Source organism: Cryptomeria japonica, chromosome 7 (assembly GCF_030272615.1).
Source record: "Cryptomeria japonica chromosome 7, Sugi_1.0, whole genome shotgun sequence".
Lineage (NCBI taxonomy): Eukaryota > Viridiplantae > Streptophyta > Pinopsida > Cupressales > Cupressaceae > Cryptomeria > Cryptomeria japonica.
In genome coordinates this window covers 121635598-121657624 of record NC_081411.1, presented here as the reverse complement: position 1 = coordinate 121657624, position 22027 = coordinate 121635598, and the positions used below count along the sequence as shown (strand labels likewise).

Sequence of the window (22027 nt, the reverse complement as noted above, 5' to 3'; positions counted from 1 at the left end):
CTTAACTATTTATCCAAATTAGAAAATAATTATATCATCTTGACATAGATTCTTTTCTCTACTACATCATATTTTTTTCAAAATTTTTAAATAAATTTTAGTATTTTTTCTTGACAAGATAATCAACCTCATATTTTAGTGTTGATGACCTACTTTCAATAAAAATAAAATATAAAATATAAAAACTAATTAAAATAAAAAAAGATATATATTTTAGAAAAATTACTTATAGATCTATAAAAGGGTATTTTTATATTTCAAAAAAATAATTATTTATGAGAGTAGGAGTTGTTGAAACATCAAGTTTTTATTGCTTTTGGTAATTAGACCCAAAGTCGTATAAAATTTACATTTAGAAAACATTTCCAATTAGAAAAGTTGTGGCTCATATATAACTTAGCTATAATGAATCTATATAGACCATATGCTTGACAAAAAATAATTTTTAGTTAGAATTACTTAAATTCACTAGTGCTGATAATTAAGTTGGCTTGAAACGTGACATAATTTTGTACTTTTACCCATATATTGCATCTTACTACTAATTACATGTTTCTTATATATCATGATGGTTATCATTATTTTGGTAGAATTTTCTTTCACTTTTGGTAATATTGTAGAAATACAATATTTTTTGTATTATTTTGATTTAATGGCCATACATTACCTATATTGAGATATATGACTATCACATGAGGATATCTTTCACAATTTTACATATTTTTTCTAGATCACATGTTGTCTCCTACCTCTAATTCCTTAAATTATTTGAGGGTATATATATTATCTATCAAAACTTGGATCTTTTGATAAAAATAATGGCATTGGTTGGGCCACAATAGTTTAACAATCACCTGTCCTACAAAATTAGAATTAAAGAAAGTATGAAATAAATAAATAACTCTCAAATGATTTGGGATTGAATGAATAAACATAGGAGAACACGTAAGCAAGTTATCACCTAAAATAAAAATTTATCATAGAAGAAATATCCATGACAAAAAAACATCCTGCAATCTATAAAAGAATATTAGAAAATTAAATATTTCTTAGAAGAGATATACTATAGAGAAAATATCCTAAGATATAGGAAATGAAAGAAGAAATATTGTCATAGATGATAAGATTTGCAACTAATAAAGAATCCCTAATTAAATTAAGTTGTTATGTGCCATATTAGAATCAATATTACACCAACACCCAAACTTAAGTGTAACTCATAGACTCTACACACTCAAGCTAAAGAATAAGGATGGGTCCAAGCATCAAGGCTTGACATGTAACTATTTACAAATAGATCAAAAAGGAGAAAATATATTAGAAACAAAAATCCTAACAAATTATTTCAAATCTTAGAAAGTAGAAGCTACAAATATGAATGAAGAAATATAGATGAATCTTCACTACAACAAGATTAATATCATATTGATAGAAACCACTACACAAGCACCTCAAGGATACTCTTGAATGCTAAAAAATTTAGGTCATACATGGTTTGCATTACTCAACAGGATTAGTTTGAATATATAGACACCCATACTTTAGATAATTAAGCTAATTGTCAAAAGATAGGAAGATTTATATTGTAGATATGTGCTATGAAGTGGATAGCCAATATGATATCCTTCAATTGGGATATTGCTTAAATATTTGAAGCTTGTAGACCCTTTTGGTTGTCGATTGAAGGAATGAAACAAATCTCAATGATAAAATGACATTTTTTTCAAAATTTTCTTATTCATTAAGCCCCCCATAATGGAACCTTTTTGAATTTTTTTATTACAATATCCCAAAATTTATCTTGATTTTGAGATCTCTAATTACGTAGTTATAAATCAATACAAATAATTTTTAAAATAACTATTAAAATATTAAAATACACATGACATGCAAAAAAGAAATCTTGCAAGATGGATGTTCACATCTTCCTCCATAGTTGCCCTCATAGGAATTGACCTCTACCTAAAATTAAATTACCATCAAGAATAGATTGAAACCAAGATAATTTTCTTCTTGAATCCAAATAAACTTTTAGTCTAAATGAAGTAATTATACTACACTACTGTTTGAAGTAGTTAGGCTCTAATACCATGTCTAAAATTGGACCTTCTGATAAAATTTGTGGTACTAGTTGGGTTGTGAAAGTTTGACAATCACATTCCCTAGAAAGTCAGAATTGGAGAAAGTAGGTAATAGAGAAATAAGTATCATATAATATGAGATTGAAGTAATAAAAGTAGGAAGATACATATATATAGTGAAAAACAATAATAAATTCAAACTAAAACAATGATATTCAAATCCATGTACATTGAGTGATAAAATAAAGTCTACCTTTAGAAGTAAGCTTATTCCAAAAAAAAGAAAATATCTTGTAGAAGAGATACTCATGATCCTATAGTCTTGGAAATAATCTTAGAAAGGGAAATGTTCATTATAAGATATATACATTAGAGAAAATATCCTAAAATATAGGGAAGCAAAGAAAAGAAATCCTAGATGATAAGATAAACAACTAATAAAGACTTCATTATTAACTTAAGTTGTTATGTTCAATATTAGAATAAATATCACACCAACATTATCAACATTCATTTATGCTTCTCCCCCCAACCCTGAGGTTTCAAATTTGGATAATGATTCTTCTTGATAGTTGTTCAAAGGATGGAAAAATGTCCTCCTAATTTATATTATCTCTCACATGCCAAACCTTTAAATGCTAGGATCTATTTGAAGCTTTAGTTTGGCTTGATGTTTTGCCCTATTTAGTTGTGTTTTTCTATTCTATTTATGCTTAGTTTAGTTGTTTCTAAGATTTCTTAGTTTTTCTATTTATGAGCTCTTTGTACAATGTTTTGGGACCTTTCAAAAGCCTTCTTAATAAAAAAAATCCCTTCTGAGTTTTGTTTTGTATTGATCACCTTATAATCTTTTTCATGTTTGAAAAAAAATTGACAATACTTTTGTAGAGTCAAAATATTTTATCTATGGTTATAGTCATATGACATTATTTTGACATATTCAAAATCTATCACTTTATCAAATTTTTGTTACACTTTTTATTAGTTGAAGTCCCCTTATATTTCAACTAGGTAGGATTTTTACTAATCTTTGTTTGGATGAAATTGCTTGCTCTTCATCTTTAAATACTTTCTACTTTTAACTTAGATAGTTTACATGAAATTATAGTTTGATCATTTTCTCCATATATGATAAATGCACATATTGCATGCCTCTTCTATTTTTAAAGTTTATAATGGGCACTTACTATTAAGAATAAAACAATCATCATGCACATTTCTATGTTAATTTATTGTTAAATACTTTTGTGTGTCATAATGGTATTTACATGCTCATTAAAGCAATGGAAAAAAGTAGTTGTATAAATGACATATTTGTTCATTTTTCTTATATATTAGGCTCACTTTTTATATATAGTCATTTTAGGAAAATAATCTATAAGTGACATATTCTTATGTGAAAAATGGTTCATAAAATTATCATTTCTTATGCACACCACTCACCTTCAAGGGCCATTTTTTTATTTCTAGATGTCTCTTTCACTACCCTTGTCTAGATTTATGAAAGTAGAAAAGATTAGGAGCACTTCTATGCACATAGGTATAAACCTCATGCTTCTAAGTGAAAAATCCAATTATGAACCTAGTGACTATTTTTCTATAGCCATTGTAAAATTTAGATAGCGCATGGTTATTTGGATTTATGTGTTAACTAATTGTATTTAAAGATATTTAGCTATTTTAAATCATTAAAAGAATAAAAGGAAAAATCTAAGATAATTCACATGAAAGCAACATAAAATATTATAATTACATTACTATCTTGCATCAAAATTTTATGAATACAATATATCCTTACATTTTTTCTTCGATTATAGTTCACCATTCTTAAATTAGTCCAACTAGAGACATTCACAAAGGAGAAAAAATAGATTTTTAGCAAGTTTCAAAACTTTGTTCATGAACACCATGACACAATAGACATAGGTTTGCCAAGTTGAGGCACATCTATGACAACATTTAATTCTTCTCTACTCCATTATTCCTAATTATGTTTGAATTTTTTTAAACTAGGTTCACTTTTATAGACCAAAAAATCATTTTTTCAAGTGTGATTCTAAACTCAATTGAAATGTAGTCAGTTTATACAGATTCTAAAACATTTGTTCAAAATTCTTTTTTATTTTTATTTTCATACAATGCTGAATCAATTCTTAACATCTTCAACAAAATAATCTCTTTTAACAATTCAAATCAAATATCATATTTAATTTAATTGATCAAAATTATAATATTTTTTCTACAATCAGTAAACTCAATATTGTCTGAAATATTTTTCTGCTTAATTAAAGACAAATTATTGGAATACCCATCAATCACAGAATGGTAGAAAGTGACAGGCATAAAAAATATAAGATTATTACATCTGAGCTTCTTAGATTTGTTGCAGAAGCAACTTTGTGAGGGGTCGGGAAAATATACCTTTTACTAAAATGCTACAAACAAAAGATTCCACACTGTGTTTCTTTCTGGTGGGTGGTTCTATGAATATGACTTGAATATCTTTATGGCTACTCAGAGAGTTGGTAGTATTTTTAAATCCAAAGTTTATTAATATAAGATTCCATCTGACTAGATAAAGATTATGACAGAACCTTGTTTTCAACCATTGAGCTAACTAGAATGGAGCTTCATTTGCCATCAATTGGAATATCCGGATTATTAATCAAAAACTATATGGGACAACAAAAACCTGTACAAGACAATATAACTAGGAAACAAAATCCTGCAAAACCTTTTGGTTAGAACATCATAATTATATAAATTTATGTGAACATAAAATAACACATGCATAAAGGACAACAATACATAGTAGCGAAGATAAAAACCATGAGTCAACAAAGTGAAAGATACATCAGTGTGGAAGGTTGTTTCAATGCTATGTATGGTAATAAAATATAAAATAAAACAAATAAATATCACATAGAATAATTCTTAAATGATGAGAAGAATGTATTGAGTCCATCAATTGTTTATGCCAAGAAAGAAGAAATCAATCAGTAAGAAAAGGAGCACATGAATTATACATTATAAGGAGCACATGCATTATACATTATATTTTCATGTTATTATGGATCATGAACTAGAAAGATGTTTTGTGCTAGCTAACCATAGGTATAAAAAGATAAGTCATATGAAGCACATAGTCTAGTAAGATCCATTATGCTCAATGGCTGATATACTATAAAGGTAGGATGTATGAAGACCCCTATTATAGAAATTTTTATTATGGTAGGTAGTTCATATTCTACCAATGCTATGTGGAGTGTTTGCCTCAAGGGGAAAATACTTTAGGGAGTATAGAAATAAAAAATTCCACAAGGAGGTTAAAAAGAAATACTATTCTAGTGTTGTAAATTATGTTCTCATACAATTTCGTGCTCATTTGGTTCTCACTCTAGTGTTACATGATTACAAAAGCATATACTAACATGTTACATGACTTTATGAACATTATATCAACCCTTGTATGAGAGTCCATTAGAGGGTTTCATACTTGAGGTAATGTCTTGTCATTTTATTATTTCATTATTTTTTTATCCTATGTTCTTCTAAGGGCATGCACTCATATCTCATCATTAGCCACTGTAGATGTGTAAATACTAACATGGGATTTCACTTAGAAAAGTTACTAAATTACATAACAATTGTCCCCATTTTTCATGTATGTAGGTGTTGATCCAACAATGAGAAACTTACTAACAAGTAGAGTAGATAGTGATAGACAAAAAAGACTTTGAAAGTATAAAAAGCCTTATACTAGAGCCCACAATTGCCTCTATCCTATTATAACGACCTATTTTTTTTGGAGAGAGATGCACATAGCCTCTTGAATACATTTTTGACCATCTTCCAAAGCCTCCATCATCTCAAGAATAAGATGCCTAACACTTCTATCCTAGAGATCTAGCTTAAGATTTTAGATATAGGCTCATCTCTATATTCTTATCTTGGATCTAGTTTAATATTTATGCCTTTTATTATGTATTTTTTGTACACTATGTAACTTATTCATTCTTCCATATTCAACCTAGATCACACAAACAAACACTTTAGTATTCCATTCTTCTACAACAAAAAGAAACATGAATCCCAGTTGCCAACCCTCCTTTGAGGATAATAGTTAGGCCTATTCTTGATCCCCAATGTTATAAAGGAAATGAGAACTTTAGATTCCATTACATTAAACTAAAGATTCCATTTCTCTTCATTTCAATGACCTCTATCGAATACTAAGGACCAAGAGATTATTAAAATTTCTCTCATTTATTTTATCACTTTCTTCAAATATCAACTCTTTCATTCACTCATTGTTATGATAAATAATATAAATTCATGTGAAATACAAATAAATCATTTATAAGGTGCAAAAATGCTCAAAATGATGACTAAAATATTCATCACTATTACTCATCTACACAACCTTCATGGAATTCATTGACTATTTCTATACAAAATATTTGAAGGCTTTAAAGATATTAAAGATGTCAAACTTGTACTAGAGAAAATAAACCAAATTATATATAAAAACTTTATCCATGAAGGTAAAAATATATGTAAACCTAGGAAGAGAAGGATGTGGAAATTGGCTAGACAAGTCAATTTTGATTTATGAAACTCTCTATGTTTAATTTTAAAAATTTATTTTTTGATATTCTTACAAATAAAATTAAATTAGAATAGAAAATTGAATAAAATAAAACCCTATAATTATGCCAGAGTAACTAGGCTAACACAAATAGTTGTATAACTCAATCTACATTAAAATTCTATTTTTTTTGGTTTTTTTTTTAATCTTTTTTATTCTTTTTTTTCTTATTATGATTGTCTATTAAGTTTTATTCTTTGTTAATTTATTTTCAACCAATAAATTTTTGACTTATAAAACTTAACTTTACTTATCTAGAAAACTTATCTTGCTACCTAGTGAGAGTTAGAACAATCATTAAGAGATGACATATTGAACAAATCTCCTTGGTTAACCTTTGTGGTATAGAAAGTAGAAACAAAGAAAAAATTATTTAAAATAATATATATATATATATATATATATATATATATATATATATATATATATATATATATATATATATATATATATATATATATATATATATATATATATATATATATCGAGTGTCTAATTTAAAATTTATAATTGTTTTAATTAGAGTCTTAGTAGTTTCAATCTAGTGAAAAAGTCTTGAATGGTGTCAAAAATTTTAAGACTCAAAATAGTGAGTTTATTATATAATTCATGACCTCTCATGATATGATAAACCATAAAAAATAGCTTTCTTAGTTCAAACTTAATTCTTTTAATCTAAAGAATCAAGGATCCAAGCTTAACAACCCACATACAGGTAAATTTAGAAAAAAAGATATATGAGAATGTAAAAATAATTAAGAGGACACATCACAACCTCTATTACTAGTTGATAATATAAATATTCAAGTAATATTTTACATTTTATCATTAATATATGTTAGAATAAGAAAAAGTACATTTAATAAATCTTTAAAAGATGAAGAAGTGGTTAAAATATGAAAAGTATAATTCAAATATTGGAATAAGAAGGAATAAAGCGTAGTAGTACCAAATTTTATATAAAATAATACTTTGAAAAGGGTAAGATACAAAAGGAGTCTAATTGCATAAGATATGGTTCTTGAAAGGTCTAAAAATGGGAGTTGCATTAAAAGTTTTTAAAAAAAAAATATTCTCTGAAAATTAGAAGATTCAAATCTTAAACTTGGTTATAAGACTATGAAGTATATGAAATTATACATATTCAAAAAATTACATTAAAATATACACTGGTATGACTAAGAAAACGTATCTTAAAATTCACTTATCACACTAGAAAGTGTAATGCAGAGGGACTAGAAGGTGTGATGATATGTTGGAGTGCCTTTTTGGCTTAAGGGGGGTTTTTAAATAGTGGTATTGGTAGTTTTGCTTAGCACAAGTCATTAGAAGACTAGAAAATTATGGATTCCCATTCAATAGTTATTGAGAGATGTAAAAGTAGTGGTAACCATTAAGCATAATGGGACTGGTGCTTAGCTAGCCTTTTTATCTTTAGATGGTCTTGATGTAGATTTCAATATTAAACAATCTTAGGTCGTTTATGCTTACCATATATAATAAAAATATTTGTTTGGTCCAAGTTCTATAGAAAACTAGTAATCGACCTATGACTATGATCAAACCCTGTAATGAAAAATGACTTCTAGACCTCATATTGATATAAAATAAAATCTAAAATTGAGTTTCTCAAGCCTCCTAAACATAATGTAGCAAACAGAAGTAGTATTACAATCATTAAAAAATACACATGCCTATGCTATCAAAGATTAAAGCTAAAAAATGACTTCTAGACCTCATATTAATATAAAATAAAATCTAGAACTGGTTTCTCATGCCTCTAAACATTATGCAACAACCAAAAACACTATTCCAATCCACCCCCCCCCCCCACACACACAGATGAAAAATGACTTCTAGACCTCATATTGATATAAAATAAAATCTAGAACTGGTTTCCCAAGCCTCTGAACATTATGCAACAACCAAAAACAAAGATATAAAGTAGTAATCTTGAAATAAAAATAAAACAAAAACAAAAAATAATGCTAAAATGATTTTTTTGTTAAGTGTCACAAACATGTAAAATTAAATAGTTTTAATTTTTGTTGACAAGATGTTTACATTTACATGTTGAAGTGTAACTAATAATCCATTCACTACATCAAATTAATATAAAAAAATCATATTAAGATAATATCTTATTAAATCTATATATAAATATAACCCTATTTAATATATGAAATTATTTAATTTAATTAATAATTTCAATTTTCAAAATTATAATAAAAATCAAAGTCATTTCTTTATTTGAATGGTCATTATAAAATCACAAAAGAATTATAAATTTTAAAATATATTTACTGGATCACATTATTGAATTTCTTATTTCTTATTCTTAATTTTCTAGAAGAAAATAGAAATTACAGTCAAGAAAATGTCATGTATCTTTATCATTCCTTTTTGAATTGATCACTATAGCAAGGACTTGATAAATAAACAAAACATAGATAGACAGCCACGATTGTAAGATACCTAATGAGTTGCTACGCAAAATCTAATCAGGAAATCAGAGCACAAAGGGGAATGAGTGCAGTATCACATACATACACCACGAGGATTTTTGCCTCTTATAATCACAAAATATTGTATCTTATTAGAGTAATTGTAGCCGTAGTCGCTTATATATTAAGCATAAATCATTCAACTGAAACGATTTGAAGGCGATGTAAGAGGTCCATTTGGTGTTGAGGAAGACAGGTGGAGACGAGAATACTTTTTCCTCCATCCTTAGCGCATGATAAAACCATGGCTCCAATCTCGTTCATAGTTGCCACCTGTACATCCACAGGTTTCCCCCATCCATAATCTATCTCATACAACGGAAACCTGGGAGAAGTTACTGTATTAGTTCCATATTGCCACCCGGTTTCTCTGAGTAAATTTCCAACATTCATCTTAGAAGACTCCGCCCAGGCAATCAAATGATCAATCTGAGATTCATCACTGCAGGAATTGATGAGCTGCTGGATAACATCTGCAGCGAAGGAGATGTCGGCATTTGTAAGTGCGTTTGCTGTAGTCTGCACCACACCCAAAGATATGCAGTTTCCAAAATAAGTTGGAAGAATAGGCGGCTTAATACGAGCCCTGCAATCAGCCAGCAATGAGAAATGAACAACTTCTTCCAGCGGCACCTCACGAGCTCTTATTACACATCTCCAGAACTGTGCGGCCACTGCAACAAAAGAACTCGAAGCCCCACTTCGCTGTTTTAGGTTTTGTATCATCTCTTCCGTAAAGCAGAACGTCGAGTATACCAGTTCTGTTTTATTTTTGAGATCCGCCCAATTCTCAAGGCTCTCTTCGCGTTTTTTCTTCATTCCCGCAAACAGGCATTTCTAGGTGTTCTAAATCGTCTCCTAGAAACTTGAAAATCTTGGCCCCTGAAATCCCATTGCTTTGTATCTCATGGGCTTTGTAAGAAACAGAAGGATTTGTCTTTCCTCGTTTGAGAACTGCTCTGGCATGCTGAGGATCTTTGGAAATGGGGATTCCTCTGCTACACTCTGCCCACGATGTCATGAAATGCCAAAACGAATTTCCATCCGCTATAACGTGATGAAGGGTGGTTCCGATGCATATACCGCCTTCCTCAAAAGCTGTAACCTAAAATACCCAATGTTCTTTAATAGAAATGAAATTAATATTGGTTTCGCAAATGATTGAAAAAAACACCAGTTCTTTAAATACCTGTATTGATAGAAGCGGTCTACATGAATTCTTGTTCTCAGAAGGATCGACCTCGTGAACAAGGTTTTGGAAAAAGAGCTTACGCTGAAACCCATCTCTTTCTAGGTCTCGGAAGAGTATGTTGATTGAAGCTTCAGTAAATTCAACTCCTTCGTCATTGCAATTGACCTCCATTCTGCTAGACTCCCCGATTTTCAATCGACCAGCAAGAGGATAGAAATACACCAAAACTGAGGAGAGACTTTTCTTTAGGCCTTCGATTAATGAATTGTAGTCGACTAAAGGAGAGATTTTATAGAAGACAAGGTTCTGAACATTGTTGACGGGCAACCAAAGAAGGTCAACATTGGAGAGGAACATCGTCTGTGTTGGGGTTGGGATGGCCGGTTTTACCAGACAGAGTCTTCTAACATTAACAACTGTTAGTGCTGGTACTTCTGCCATTACTGTAGGTGCGTCTATTGCCAGTAGATGTAATATCTTATAGAGACAATTCTGAAATATGGCTCTAGAAATGAACATGTCCTCGTAGTATACGATGAGGCTGGGTCTATCAACATCTCTCGAATTGCATAGTTTCTGTCTTGTAGTTGAATTGGTCTTTGGTTTTTTGGTTTTTTAAAAAGGTATAAGGGTGTAATTTTGGAATCTACGTACGTTTGGGATTTGTCATCTAGATTTGGATTTATTTTGATGTTTAATATAACTATATATTGATAGTTTATGTCTTGCAATTTGAAATGGTCTTTGTTTTTTTCTGTAGTTGAATTGTTCTTTGATTTTTTATTTTTTTAAATGATATAAGAGTGTAATTTTGGAATCTATCTACGTCTAGGATTTGTCATCTAGATTTGGATTTATTTTGATTATATATTAATAAATAGTATATTATCATGTTAAATTGATTTTACATTTTATTTATTTTTAATTTCATTAATTTTTATATATTATATATATTTTTATTTTTAATCTAACACCAGTTGAGTATTAAATATGGACTTCCTCTATTTATATTTAATTTAATTTCTTATTTTCACACAATTTAATTGTTTAAAATATAAGATGTTTGTTTTACAATTAGTAATCTCAACACATTGTTTCTAATATTTTACTGCTTAATTAACGATAAACTATTCGAATACCCATCTATTGTAAAATAATAGAGATTGAAAGCATAGAAATTCAAGATTATTACGTCTGAACTCATAAGATTCGTTTCAGAAACAGCTTGGTGAGGGTCGGAAAAATATATACCTTTTGCTAAAATCTTACAAACAAAAGATTCCACGTTGTGTTTCTTCCTGATAGATGGTTCTGGGAATAAGATATATATATGTTTATGGCTCCTCAGCAACTCGACAGTTTTTCTTTAATCTAAAGTTTATTAATATAAGATTCCATGTGACTAGGTAAAGATTATGACGGAACAGTTTTTTCAATAATTGAGCTGACTACATTGATAGTTCGTTTTACATCAATAGGAATCTTCGGATTATCAATTGACAGTGACAATATCCGGAACCACAGAGTCTGTTTACATCCAGGAAGCCCTGCCAAATACATATTAAACCATCAAGGAAGTCAAGCAGAACACAGTGATTAGTTTGAAGGGTTGAGTTGAGATTTAATTTAAATTTAGAATCTTAAAATTGCAGGTTATTTATACAAATTGTATGTCTAACTGTAGTTAAGGGATGGATGAAATTAAAGATTATGATGTTTATTTAAGTTTAAATGGGATTACATGAAGTTTAAGTTATATGCCGATTTTTATAAAAAATCACATTTCTTGTATACCTGTGAGGACTTGGGTAAAAGCGAGTTTAAAAAAGAAGTACAAGGTACTCATTTTCATTATTATTACGTTTTGCTCACAGTAAATATCAGATTAGATTTACCTTATGATCAACTGTGTGTAATGTGTGACTAGTATTCGTGTTAGTCGCTTTTCTGACAAACAAACTCTATTTTTGAAGCCAGTTTAGACGCGGGCTAATGATATGGAACTCTATGAGTAGCATCACATAGGTGTAAAAAGTTAGATTATATTTTCTACAATAGAAATTAAAAGTTAAAGAGAATTGGATCGAGGAATATTCCACTTGTTGGAACAAGCATACTTTCTATTGGCGATCAAAATTGTTAGCTTATTTTTCTAGAGTTTGACACTAGAAATCAAGATAAGAGAAACAAGAATATGATTTGTCAATAAAAAATATGAAATATTGTTTAGCAATTGAAAAAAGTGGGTTGGTTCTTCTTCGAAGGGCTCTCTATCTTTAAGATAGTAGTTCTTTAGATTCTCTAAATAGGACAACTTAAAAAAATATTGAAATCGTAAGCCTTAACAATTATGTCTTATGTCTTTCTTCTTTTGAGAGATTGGGTTCTCTTCTGTCGATTTTTTCTCCTCTTTCTTTTCTAGTTGGTGGTGGTTAGTTCATGCCTTCTTTGTATTAGGGATCCTCCTTATACCCTTAGTTGTTCTCGCTATAGCTTAAGGTGCTAGTTTAAGGGTTTGGGATCCCTATCAAAACCTAAAGATTATAATAATGTAGTGTTTATGCAAGGTTGGGACCCTTGTTTCCCTCTAGTTACATCTCTGATCAAAAGCTTCTAGTTTTATTAATCTCATTCATTATGAGACTCGTCTCTCATACCTTCTTAGCCATTTTTGGCTTGTTTTGCCTTGATGGTTGATCTATAATGGTTTTGGACCCTCTCCTATGCTTATCAAATTAGATCAATTATATCTTATGGCTCCCATAAACAAATCTACAAGACCTTTTATTATGTAAATAGAAAAATAACTTTCAATATGTAACAAAAAATATGAATAGAATTACGTTTCTAAATATGAGTCTACTTAATATTACATACATCATGAAAATTCTAAAGTTCTCATAAGTATCACCCTCTAAATATATTTTATACTTAAGCTCACAAAATTTAAGTATAGGTGTAGCACAGTAAATTGTCATTGGGCCCATTTGCACCTCATGTTTGTGCCCCTACTTTAGTGTGTCTCATCTTCTTCCCCTACCCGAGTCTGTTTATTGCCTTAACTCCAATTTTTATGTCATATAATCTTGCTAGTTGATCCTCTAGAGCTATGTCCTTCTCCTTGGGGCTAAGTTGAGGCCCCTAATTGAGGAGGACCAGAGCGCCCAACACCCTGCTCCCTTTTAATGGGGCCCATTTCTCAAGTGGAGGATGTGATCTATCATTCTGACGGGAAGTTAAATTGCGAGCTCTATGTGACTATTGGAGGTCGGCCTAATCAGTAATTCACCTAAGATCTCATATATGAAGGCATTTGATCAACCTAATTTCATCCAAGCATCTTAAGTCTCCATATTCAAGCAATCAAGCATTCAAGCATTGAAGTGTTCATCATCAAGCATTTCCAGATATTTTCAAGGTTGTATTTCCTTTATTCAACTATTGTGGAGCAAAATCATATCATTCGTATGCAAGACTATGTGTGTGATTAGGGTTTTTTCATGTTCATGCCATTCCATACAACAAATGTGATTACATTCAAGAAGCAAATCATCATTATCAGTCATTGTAGATCTGAGGTATATCTTTTCATTATTTATTTCATTATTTGTAATATTTCATTCAAGATTAATTCATAAACCAGGGTTTGACTTAAGCAAAACCCTATTCCCAACTTATCTCCCTTTAGTGTGCACAGGAACAAGGTATGGAGCAGCGATCTTCAGAATTGTCTTTATTTATAATAAAAAATTGATCCCCTATTGAAGTGTCAAAAGTGCGGAGGACTAGGGTGACCATCGCTATGGTCCTAACAAAATAGGAGGTCCTTTTGGGAATAGGTCCAAATACTCTTATAATCCTCAGATCTAGGTTTGTGGCTCGATCCGACAATTGTAGATCACTATTCACACATAATTACTTCAATTTCATCTCATTTGCCCTAATTTGAACATCTTCAACAATTCAATTCATCTCAAGGGAAGGAAGAGGACCATTCAAGATCCTTGGAATTAGATTAAAATTGAGATCTATCTAATTCCTATCTTCCCCTAATGTAATGCTTCCTAAGTAAAAATTAGCAGTTCTCATCCTTCTTATGGTAAAAACCCTAATATTTTCACCATTACAATATAGGTTATACTATTGAATCATGCAAATTGATACTAAGAAAACTAAAATTATAATTGAAGTGAATTACTTGTTCTGTTAAGTTTTACATAGCAATTTGTTATTAAAAACTAGGATTTTGGTCACATGGACAACTATGTCAAAGGTTAGGGCTCAACGCAAACCATTTAGAAATTCAATAATAAAAATTAACTTAAGGTTAAATATTATAAGTATGGCTCTCTAGTTAAACATATCTATACCTATATATACCTTAAATATAGATAATAAATCATACTTAAAAATTCATAATGTAATCTACTAAATCAATATGATATATAATCTAAAGTATACTTAAAAAATTGATAATCAAATCTAACAAGTCAATATGATTGTGGAAGAGGAAAATTTATGATTTATATTAAATATGTTAATCAAATTATTTTCCCTACTTTAACATTACAATGGATACTAGTTTTCTAATGTTTAACAAAACATAGCTACAATCAATATTTCAATGAAATTTTCGTATTTAGCTAGAACAATAGAAATAAGTTGGTAAAATACTATTTTAGAAAAAAATAGATAAACTATATCTAAGTGGAGAAATTTATTTTCTAGACACATTATGTGGATGTATGCATGTTGTGATATTATTTGTGCAAATATAATATAGAAAAGCCTCCTAAACTTGTGAAAAATCAATCTTGATGTTCATCTAGTATATAAAAAAAATTTAAAATGTACTAGAAGATTCCATACAATAGAAATATAAATAAATAATAATATTTCCATGGGTTAAAGTGGAAGAAACAAATTCAAACAATAAACAAAAACATTTCCAAACCTCCATGCAAAATTTGAGTGCACTAAAAATATCTTTAAGCACAAAGAAGAGGGGAAAATGTATTCAACAATATTAAAGACACAAATAGAGATAGAATCTAGTTGAATAAGAAATTTATCCATAACAAGTCTATGCAAAAGGTTTATGCTATAGATATTACTTGAATTGATCCATTATCAACCAAGGTACACCTAACTCTATATCTATTAATGAAAACTATAATTATGAGGGGATCATATTGATTTTGAACTTTCAAATAAGTTAATTCATATTGTGATAATATGATATCTAACTTTATAGAATGCATATAATCAAACAAGCTTGCCACCTCAGTCGGTCTCACAGAAGGTGGAATAACTAGATATTCTTTAAGGCTTCTTGGAGCATCATGTTATATATAGGAAAATTTTGAATTGAATCTCAAAGGGATATCTTAGTTAAAGTAGCACAAAGCTTCTCATCAAGATCATACTCCTTAACAACAAATTATGAAAGATAGGGTGGTGGAGAAAGAAAAGGTTGAGAATGTATGATGAAGGATAGGGAAAATTGTTTCTTGAGCCCTTAGAGCCCAACCATAAGCCAAGGATTCAAGAGTTAAAATCTAACATCATAAGAATTAAGGTCATTCTAATAAACACAAATGCTAATGAAATACTAACTAACAATAAAACAAATACATTCAAATGAAATCTCACTCCATTGCCCTCCTATCTACAAGATCTTACAATTAACATTTGTGCTCTCAAATTTTTAGCACTAAGCATGAGAAGCTATGAAGAATGGAGAATGGTTGATTAAATTTAAAATAACTTAAAAATATGAAATATGCAAAATGATCTCAAAATTACATTACGATCTCCTAGTTTCAAAATGCGAGAGACTGAAATGTGAGAAGGAGCATTGATTAAATAGATGGCCTCATAGGAGATGTTAGGTTGTGGGAGGAATGTGGGATAAGATGGTTGGAGATAAATATTTTCCCCACATTATCTAAGTGGATGTGATCGAGGGAGGTGGAAGGATATAAGTAGGATGGATGAGAAGTAATGAAGATTAGGAATTTATGAATTAGAATAGATTTATGAAAGGAGATGAGTGAATTGAGTAGATGAAAATAGTTAATGAATTAAATGTATAAAAATAGAATAATGGTATTGCATGAGGACATTTAAGTAGAAAAATTTATATGTCTATAGAGGAGTAGGAAGAATATGTTTGGATCTTTATTATTATTATTGCAAGTGTCATATGTATGAGTAATTGCATGATAATAAGGTTGTTGTGATATTTCTTGATTAAGTCTACTACTTTGAGTGAGTTGTATTGTATAGTTTAAGTAGTAATTAGGTGGCTTGTAGGATTTTTAACATGTTGGATAACAATCACTAGTTTAGGTTGGTGAATGAGGATTACTCTAAGGATAATCATATATTTAGTTTGGGGTTGAGAAAGATCAAGATGAAGATGAATTTTTTTTGGAGGTTTCACATGACTAGAAGAATTAATTGTATCAACTTGAATTTGATTGAGATATTTGTTCACAAATGGTTCACCTCTAAAGTGGGAGAATCATTATATCACCATCATACTCCAAAATATCCTCGCAAGTCTAGAATAAACTTTGAGAGAGGGATTAGCAATATTCATCAATGCGTCATCTCCAAAAGAAATGTCATTTAAATGCAAGGAAGGTAAAGTGACATTAAGGAAACTTTTTATGATATCCTCCTCATGTGCAAAAATATCATCAAGAGTAAGGTTAGATTTGGGTGGGAGACAAGCAAGATTCATCCATTCTTCATCTATAGAGGGGAGATCATTGATAAATGTGCTAGTTTTATCATCCTCGTACCAAAATATCATTATGGGTAGGTTGAATTTTAGAAGAGAGATATAGTGATATAAGAGAAGCATCCATTGTCACATCTATGAAATATATTTGACATTATGTAACTAGCTAATTGAAAATACATTAAGAAGAAAAATTCTTTCTAAATAATAACATGTGCCATCATAATAAATTAAGTGATATAAGATAATAATTATGAAAGCAATATAAATGTGCAATATTGTGATTAATTAACTAATGCATGTACATAACCAATAAATTCCAAAAAGTGAATGCAAATAAATATGATCTATTTTTAAAAATAAAAAATATGCAAGTGAAGACATGTTGGGTTCACAAAAAAATATATATGGAAATGGGATCCTAGGCCTATGGATAAAAACCAAAACACCAAATATCCATAGCATAACAATGGAACAATAATATGCTTAACTATAATCCTAAAAGGAGAAAAAAATCACTTGAATTACATTTCTCTATTGCAATAAAATTGAGATTGTAAAGTGTGTGTAAATCAACTAGGTTTTTGATTAGATAAAATAGTTTTTGAGGGGAACCAAAACCCTTTACAAGAGGATTTTACAGGGATCCATAACCCACAAACAGAGCATTGCTGAAACTAGATATGACATAGAATAACAACATCAAACCAACAACCCAACACTAAAGAATAAGAATCAAAGATTTGGCTGAAACACCAAAGATGTCAAAGCCATCAAAAAAGAGACCTCAAAGATACATAGAAAAAAGGTTTTTCTAGGCTCCCATAACCTAAACCATAAGTTTGGTAAGGCTCCTATAACCTAGACTATGGGTTTTGACAAGGCTCGGGTATAACCTAAGATGCAAAAAAAGAGAGAAAAAAAGAAAAAAACAACTTGGGTCAAGGAATTGATATGCTCCCCCAGCCATCATAATGGGTGTTAGAGTGGCTCCCATAAGAATCAAGGAGAAATCAACAACAACCCCAAAAATCTAGTCCCCACCACACCAACAAAACACATCTCTACCTCAATAGAAGATGTATCCACCTTCATGGGGTGAGTAATGAAAGACACTAGTAGAAGAATGAGCCTCCCCCGCAATAAAGATAATAGTTTCCAAACCACTAGTTTCTACCTCACCAACAAACCCCATATCCACCTCAATACAAGATGTCTCCACCTCTATAGGTTCAGCAAGGGAAGAGAGAAGTGCATAAAGAAGAACTTAGAATGATCATCCACCTTATCCACATCAAATATCTCCACCTCCATAGGAGACCACTCCACCTTGATAGGAGAAGCATGGTGGGAAGTCATAAGGAAGAAAACAAAGTGCCACAAAAAGAAGGAAAATAAAAAAAAATTGAAGCCGACTCCAAACCTAAATGAAAAGCCCCAGAAAATACAATGACACCCACCACCACAAAAACCCTCCCACACCCAAGCCACCCTAAGGCGAAAATAGGCTAGGGAGAACCAAGGAAAGGAAATCCCTCCACCAAACCAAACACTGAATGAAGTGTAGATGGACCATTGGTAGAAGAACTTGTCAATATCCATGAACACCCATAGAACAAACTAGGAGAACAACCACCAACTTGCACGTAGGAAAAGAAAACCATAAAGGAAACCCTTAATATTAACAAAAGAAGAACATCCTCTATAACAAAGACAACAACCTCCCGCTCAACACCAAGACTACTTTTCCCAGTACATGAAACTTGAGTAAAGAGAAGAAGAGGCACAACACTAGGGGAAAGACCAAAGAAAAAAAAAGCTAAAGGTTAAACCACCGCAAAAAATACCACCCCCAAGAAATAGACGACATACACCAAAAACAAGCAAGGGGATAGAGAACACCCAACACTAGGGCCACAAAAGGTGTTAAAGCCAACAACAGAGACAAGGCCCAAATAAGTGAGGAATGCTCTTCAACCCACCACCACACCAACAAAGATAGGCACAGAAAATGAAAAGAGTGATCTCCTATACAACCAAATATCTAACTAAGCAGCCATAATAGGCAAAAGAAAACACAACACCACAAAAACCCCATTCTGGATCAAAAAGAAAAGAGGAAAAAATGACACATAACACTCTGCCACCATAAATATCATCTTTTTTTGGTTCATCCTCTCCCTTAGCATCTCTAGATACCCTAAAAAATCTACCCATTTCACTTGAATTCCAACTGTCACTCCTCTCGCTCATTTCAAAACTTGAAGGCCACAATTGTTTGTCCCTATAAAGGACTACGTTAAATAATAGCTAAATGATGAATTTTATAAAAATAAATAATTTATAAAATAGAAAACCAACATAGTATACTAGATCTAAAAATAAGATACAAAGAGGAACTTGTAGCTACAATCTAGCGTCAAAAGTGTTGGACACAAGCGTTGGCTACCCTAGACTTGAGGGTGCCCAAATTGATAGAAATTTACACAAATGTAGCCACAAGATCTTATAGGGATTTAAAAAAATCCAACTATAAAGTATTGGACATAAGTGTTTTCGATAAAGATAAACGGGTTTTACAAGGACCTAAAACCCAATGTTTTACAGACCATGGCCAACAGCCAACCAGACTAAAAAACTAAGCAGAACAAGGGATGAGACCCACACATACCAACTATAAAAAACAAAAAAGATGAACCACAAAATAGGACAATGGACTTAACTAAGAGAGTGCATCAAATCAATGTTTTTCTGAATAATACTCCTATTAATCTTCTCCAAGCCCTCCATGAGAATCTGGAGGTACCCTAGTCCTGGCTCCAGCTACTGGTTCTAGTACACGGACCCGAACTGGTCTTCCGAGCAGTAGCACTCTGTTCAGCCTCCAAAGCAATATTTTTCTGCTTTTCACCCATGGGAGGGTCACTGACGATGGTCTTGGCTCTATAATCAGTCATCATGGAATTAATCTTTTCCAAACCATTAGTTCTATTGTTCATCATCTACCTACTGATTTTGTTCAGGTTTTCCTTGATCTCACTCACATCCTCTTCCAGCTTCTCAATTCTATGCTCTTGGTTAACCTTCATGGTTTCCACATCGTATAAAATTTTCTGGATCATACTCATGATCATCTTAGATTTGTTGGGCCCAGGGGATTCCGTGAAGGTGTCAAAAATTCCTTTAATCCCTTCTTTTAGGGATCCAATCTCCTTCTCCACCCACTTCCAACATTGCTCCTAACTTTTGGTAGCCTCTAATAGCAAATTCCCCATCACCCTCTCCTCCTTTATCTCGCCTTTATTTTCCTTACTAGCACTCCCCTGTTTCTCATCGTCCACCTTGATAGGGATGTCTAACTTAATCTCATGGTCCAAGGCTTTGGACCCACTAGATTTGGTCAGTTTCAATTTGTTTTTGGTGGGAGGCTCCAAGTCTTGCATTTTCTTGCTGTTAGGTTTAAACTTACTAGCTGCCCACCTTGGGGGATTGGTTTTCCTACCACTGTGAGTTGCCAGTGTATTGGACATGAGTGTTAAGTGTCCTAGTCTTGGTGTTTTTTGCCTATTCAATGTTAAACTAGTGAGCATATTATATTTAAAGAAAACTATTATACAAAACCTATAAATGAAAATTGATATTCAGTAGATTCAAATTAATAATCTTACAAAACATGATATTATCTTTATTCATATTTACTCTATGGGAAACACTTCCCTTCAACTAACACTTAGCAACTAAATATTTATTTATTAACCTATTAAAAACTAACTATAAATGTAGTATTCTCCAACACTCCCCCCTTATTAAATTAATCCAATGGAATATTGCAAGGGTCGATCACAACAATCCTTTTGGAGACTTTGATAAAGAATCCTCAACAATCCTCCTTGCTCAACCAACAAAACACTGGATTGACTACATCAGTGAATTTCCTAATTGTAGAACCTACAATCATGTGCACAATATGAGAGAATATGTAAGGTGCTCCATAATTAAATATTTAAATAATTCACAAACTACACAAATAGAATAAATTATTAACATGTACTCAAAATTCCAAGATCTAAGAAATGATAATTTACATAGTAACATGAATATTTAGTACAATAAGATAATAACAAGGTTGAATATAGGATATCATAATCCTTACAATAGACCATATGGTCAAGTACATTGAATAAATATGAAAAAATTATTAAGACCTTCTTGATAGGTACTATTAGAATCTTTCTATCTAAGGTACATTATAGGTGAGAATATTATTGAAGTGTGTTTCCACCCTACCATGAAGTATTTAGATTTGCCCATAATATTTCATGACATGGAAGATACTCGATCCAAAATGAGAAAGACAAGCAGATAATCACTAGAAAGAGTAATAAAATTGTGTGGTTTTCTAATGCAACATCCTTACTTATCTATTTAAAGTCAAGTCAACTATTAATTATCCATCTCACATACAAGAAAACAATATTGTAGCTTTATCATGATCTCTAAATAATATCCAGAAAACTCCAGATACATACTATAGAATATATGAACACATTATCACATAAGAGCAGAGAAGAGCACATAAGAGCATAGAAGAAGACATAAGTGTATTGAAGTGAGTATGTCTAACCATTTTCTTAGATGCATATGAATTCCATTATGTAACATGAATTATTCTCATACTAAAATACTTCATATGATGACATAAGAAAATAATATTTCTTCATGCTACTAAATCTATGTGCATTATTCATTATGGACAATTATATGATTTTTATTTTTTAATGTACGGGAAAAACATTCACGTCTCAATGAACATCCAAATTGAAAAGAAATAAAAAGATTTCAGCCATAGACAAG

At 30.8% G+C, this 22027-nt stretch overlaps 1 protein-coding gene across 1 annotated transcript; it reads right to left on the bottom strand.

The window, feature by feature from the left end:
• Positions 1 to 9368: 9368 nt before the first annotated feature.
• On the bottom strand, positions 9369 to 10866 carry LOC131045448 (hydroxycinnamoyltransferase-like). Its single transcript, XM_059208308.1, has 3 exons — positions 10423 to 10866; positions 10159 to 10338; positions 9369 to 10046 (listed from the first exon to the last, which is right to left on the bottom strand). The coding sequence occupies exons 1-3, from the start codon at positions 10864 to 10866 to the stop codon at positions 9369 to 9371; spliced, it is 1302 nt and encodes a 433-aa protein (XP_059064291.1).
• Between the last annotated feature and the right edge of the window lie 11161 nt (positions 10867 to 22027).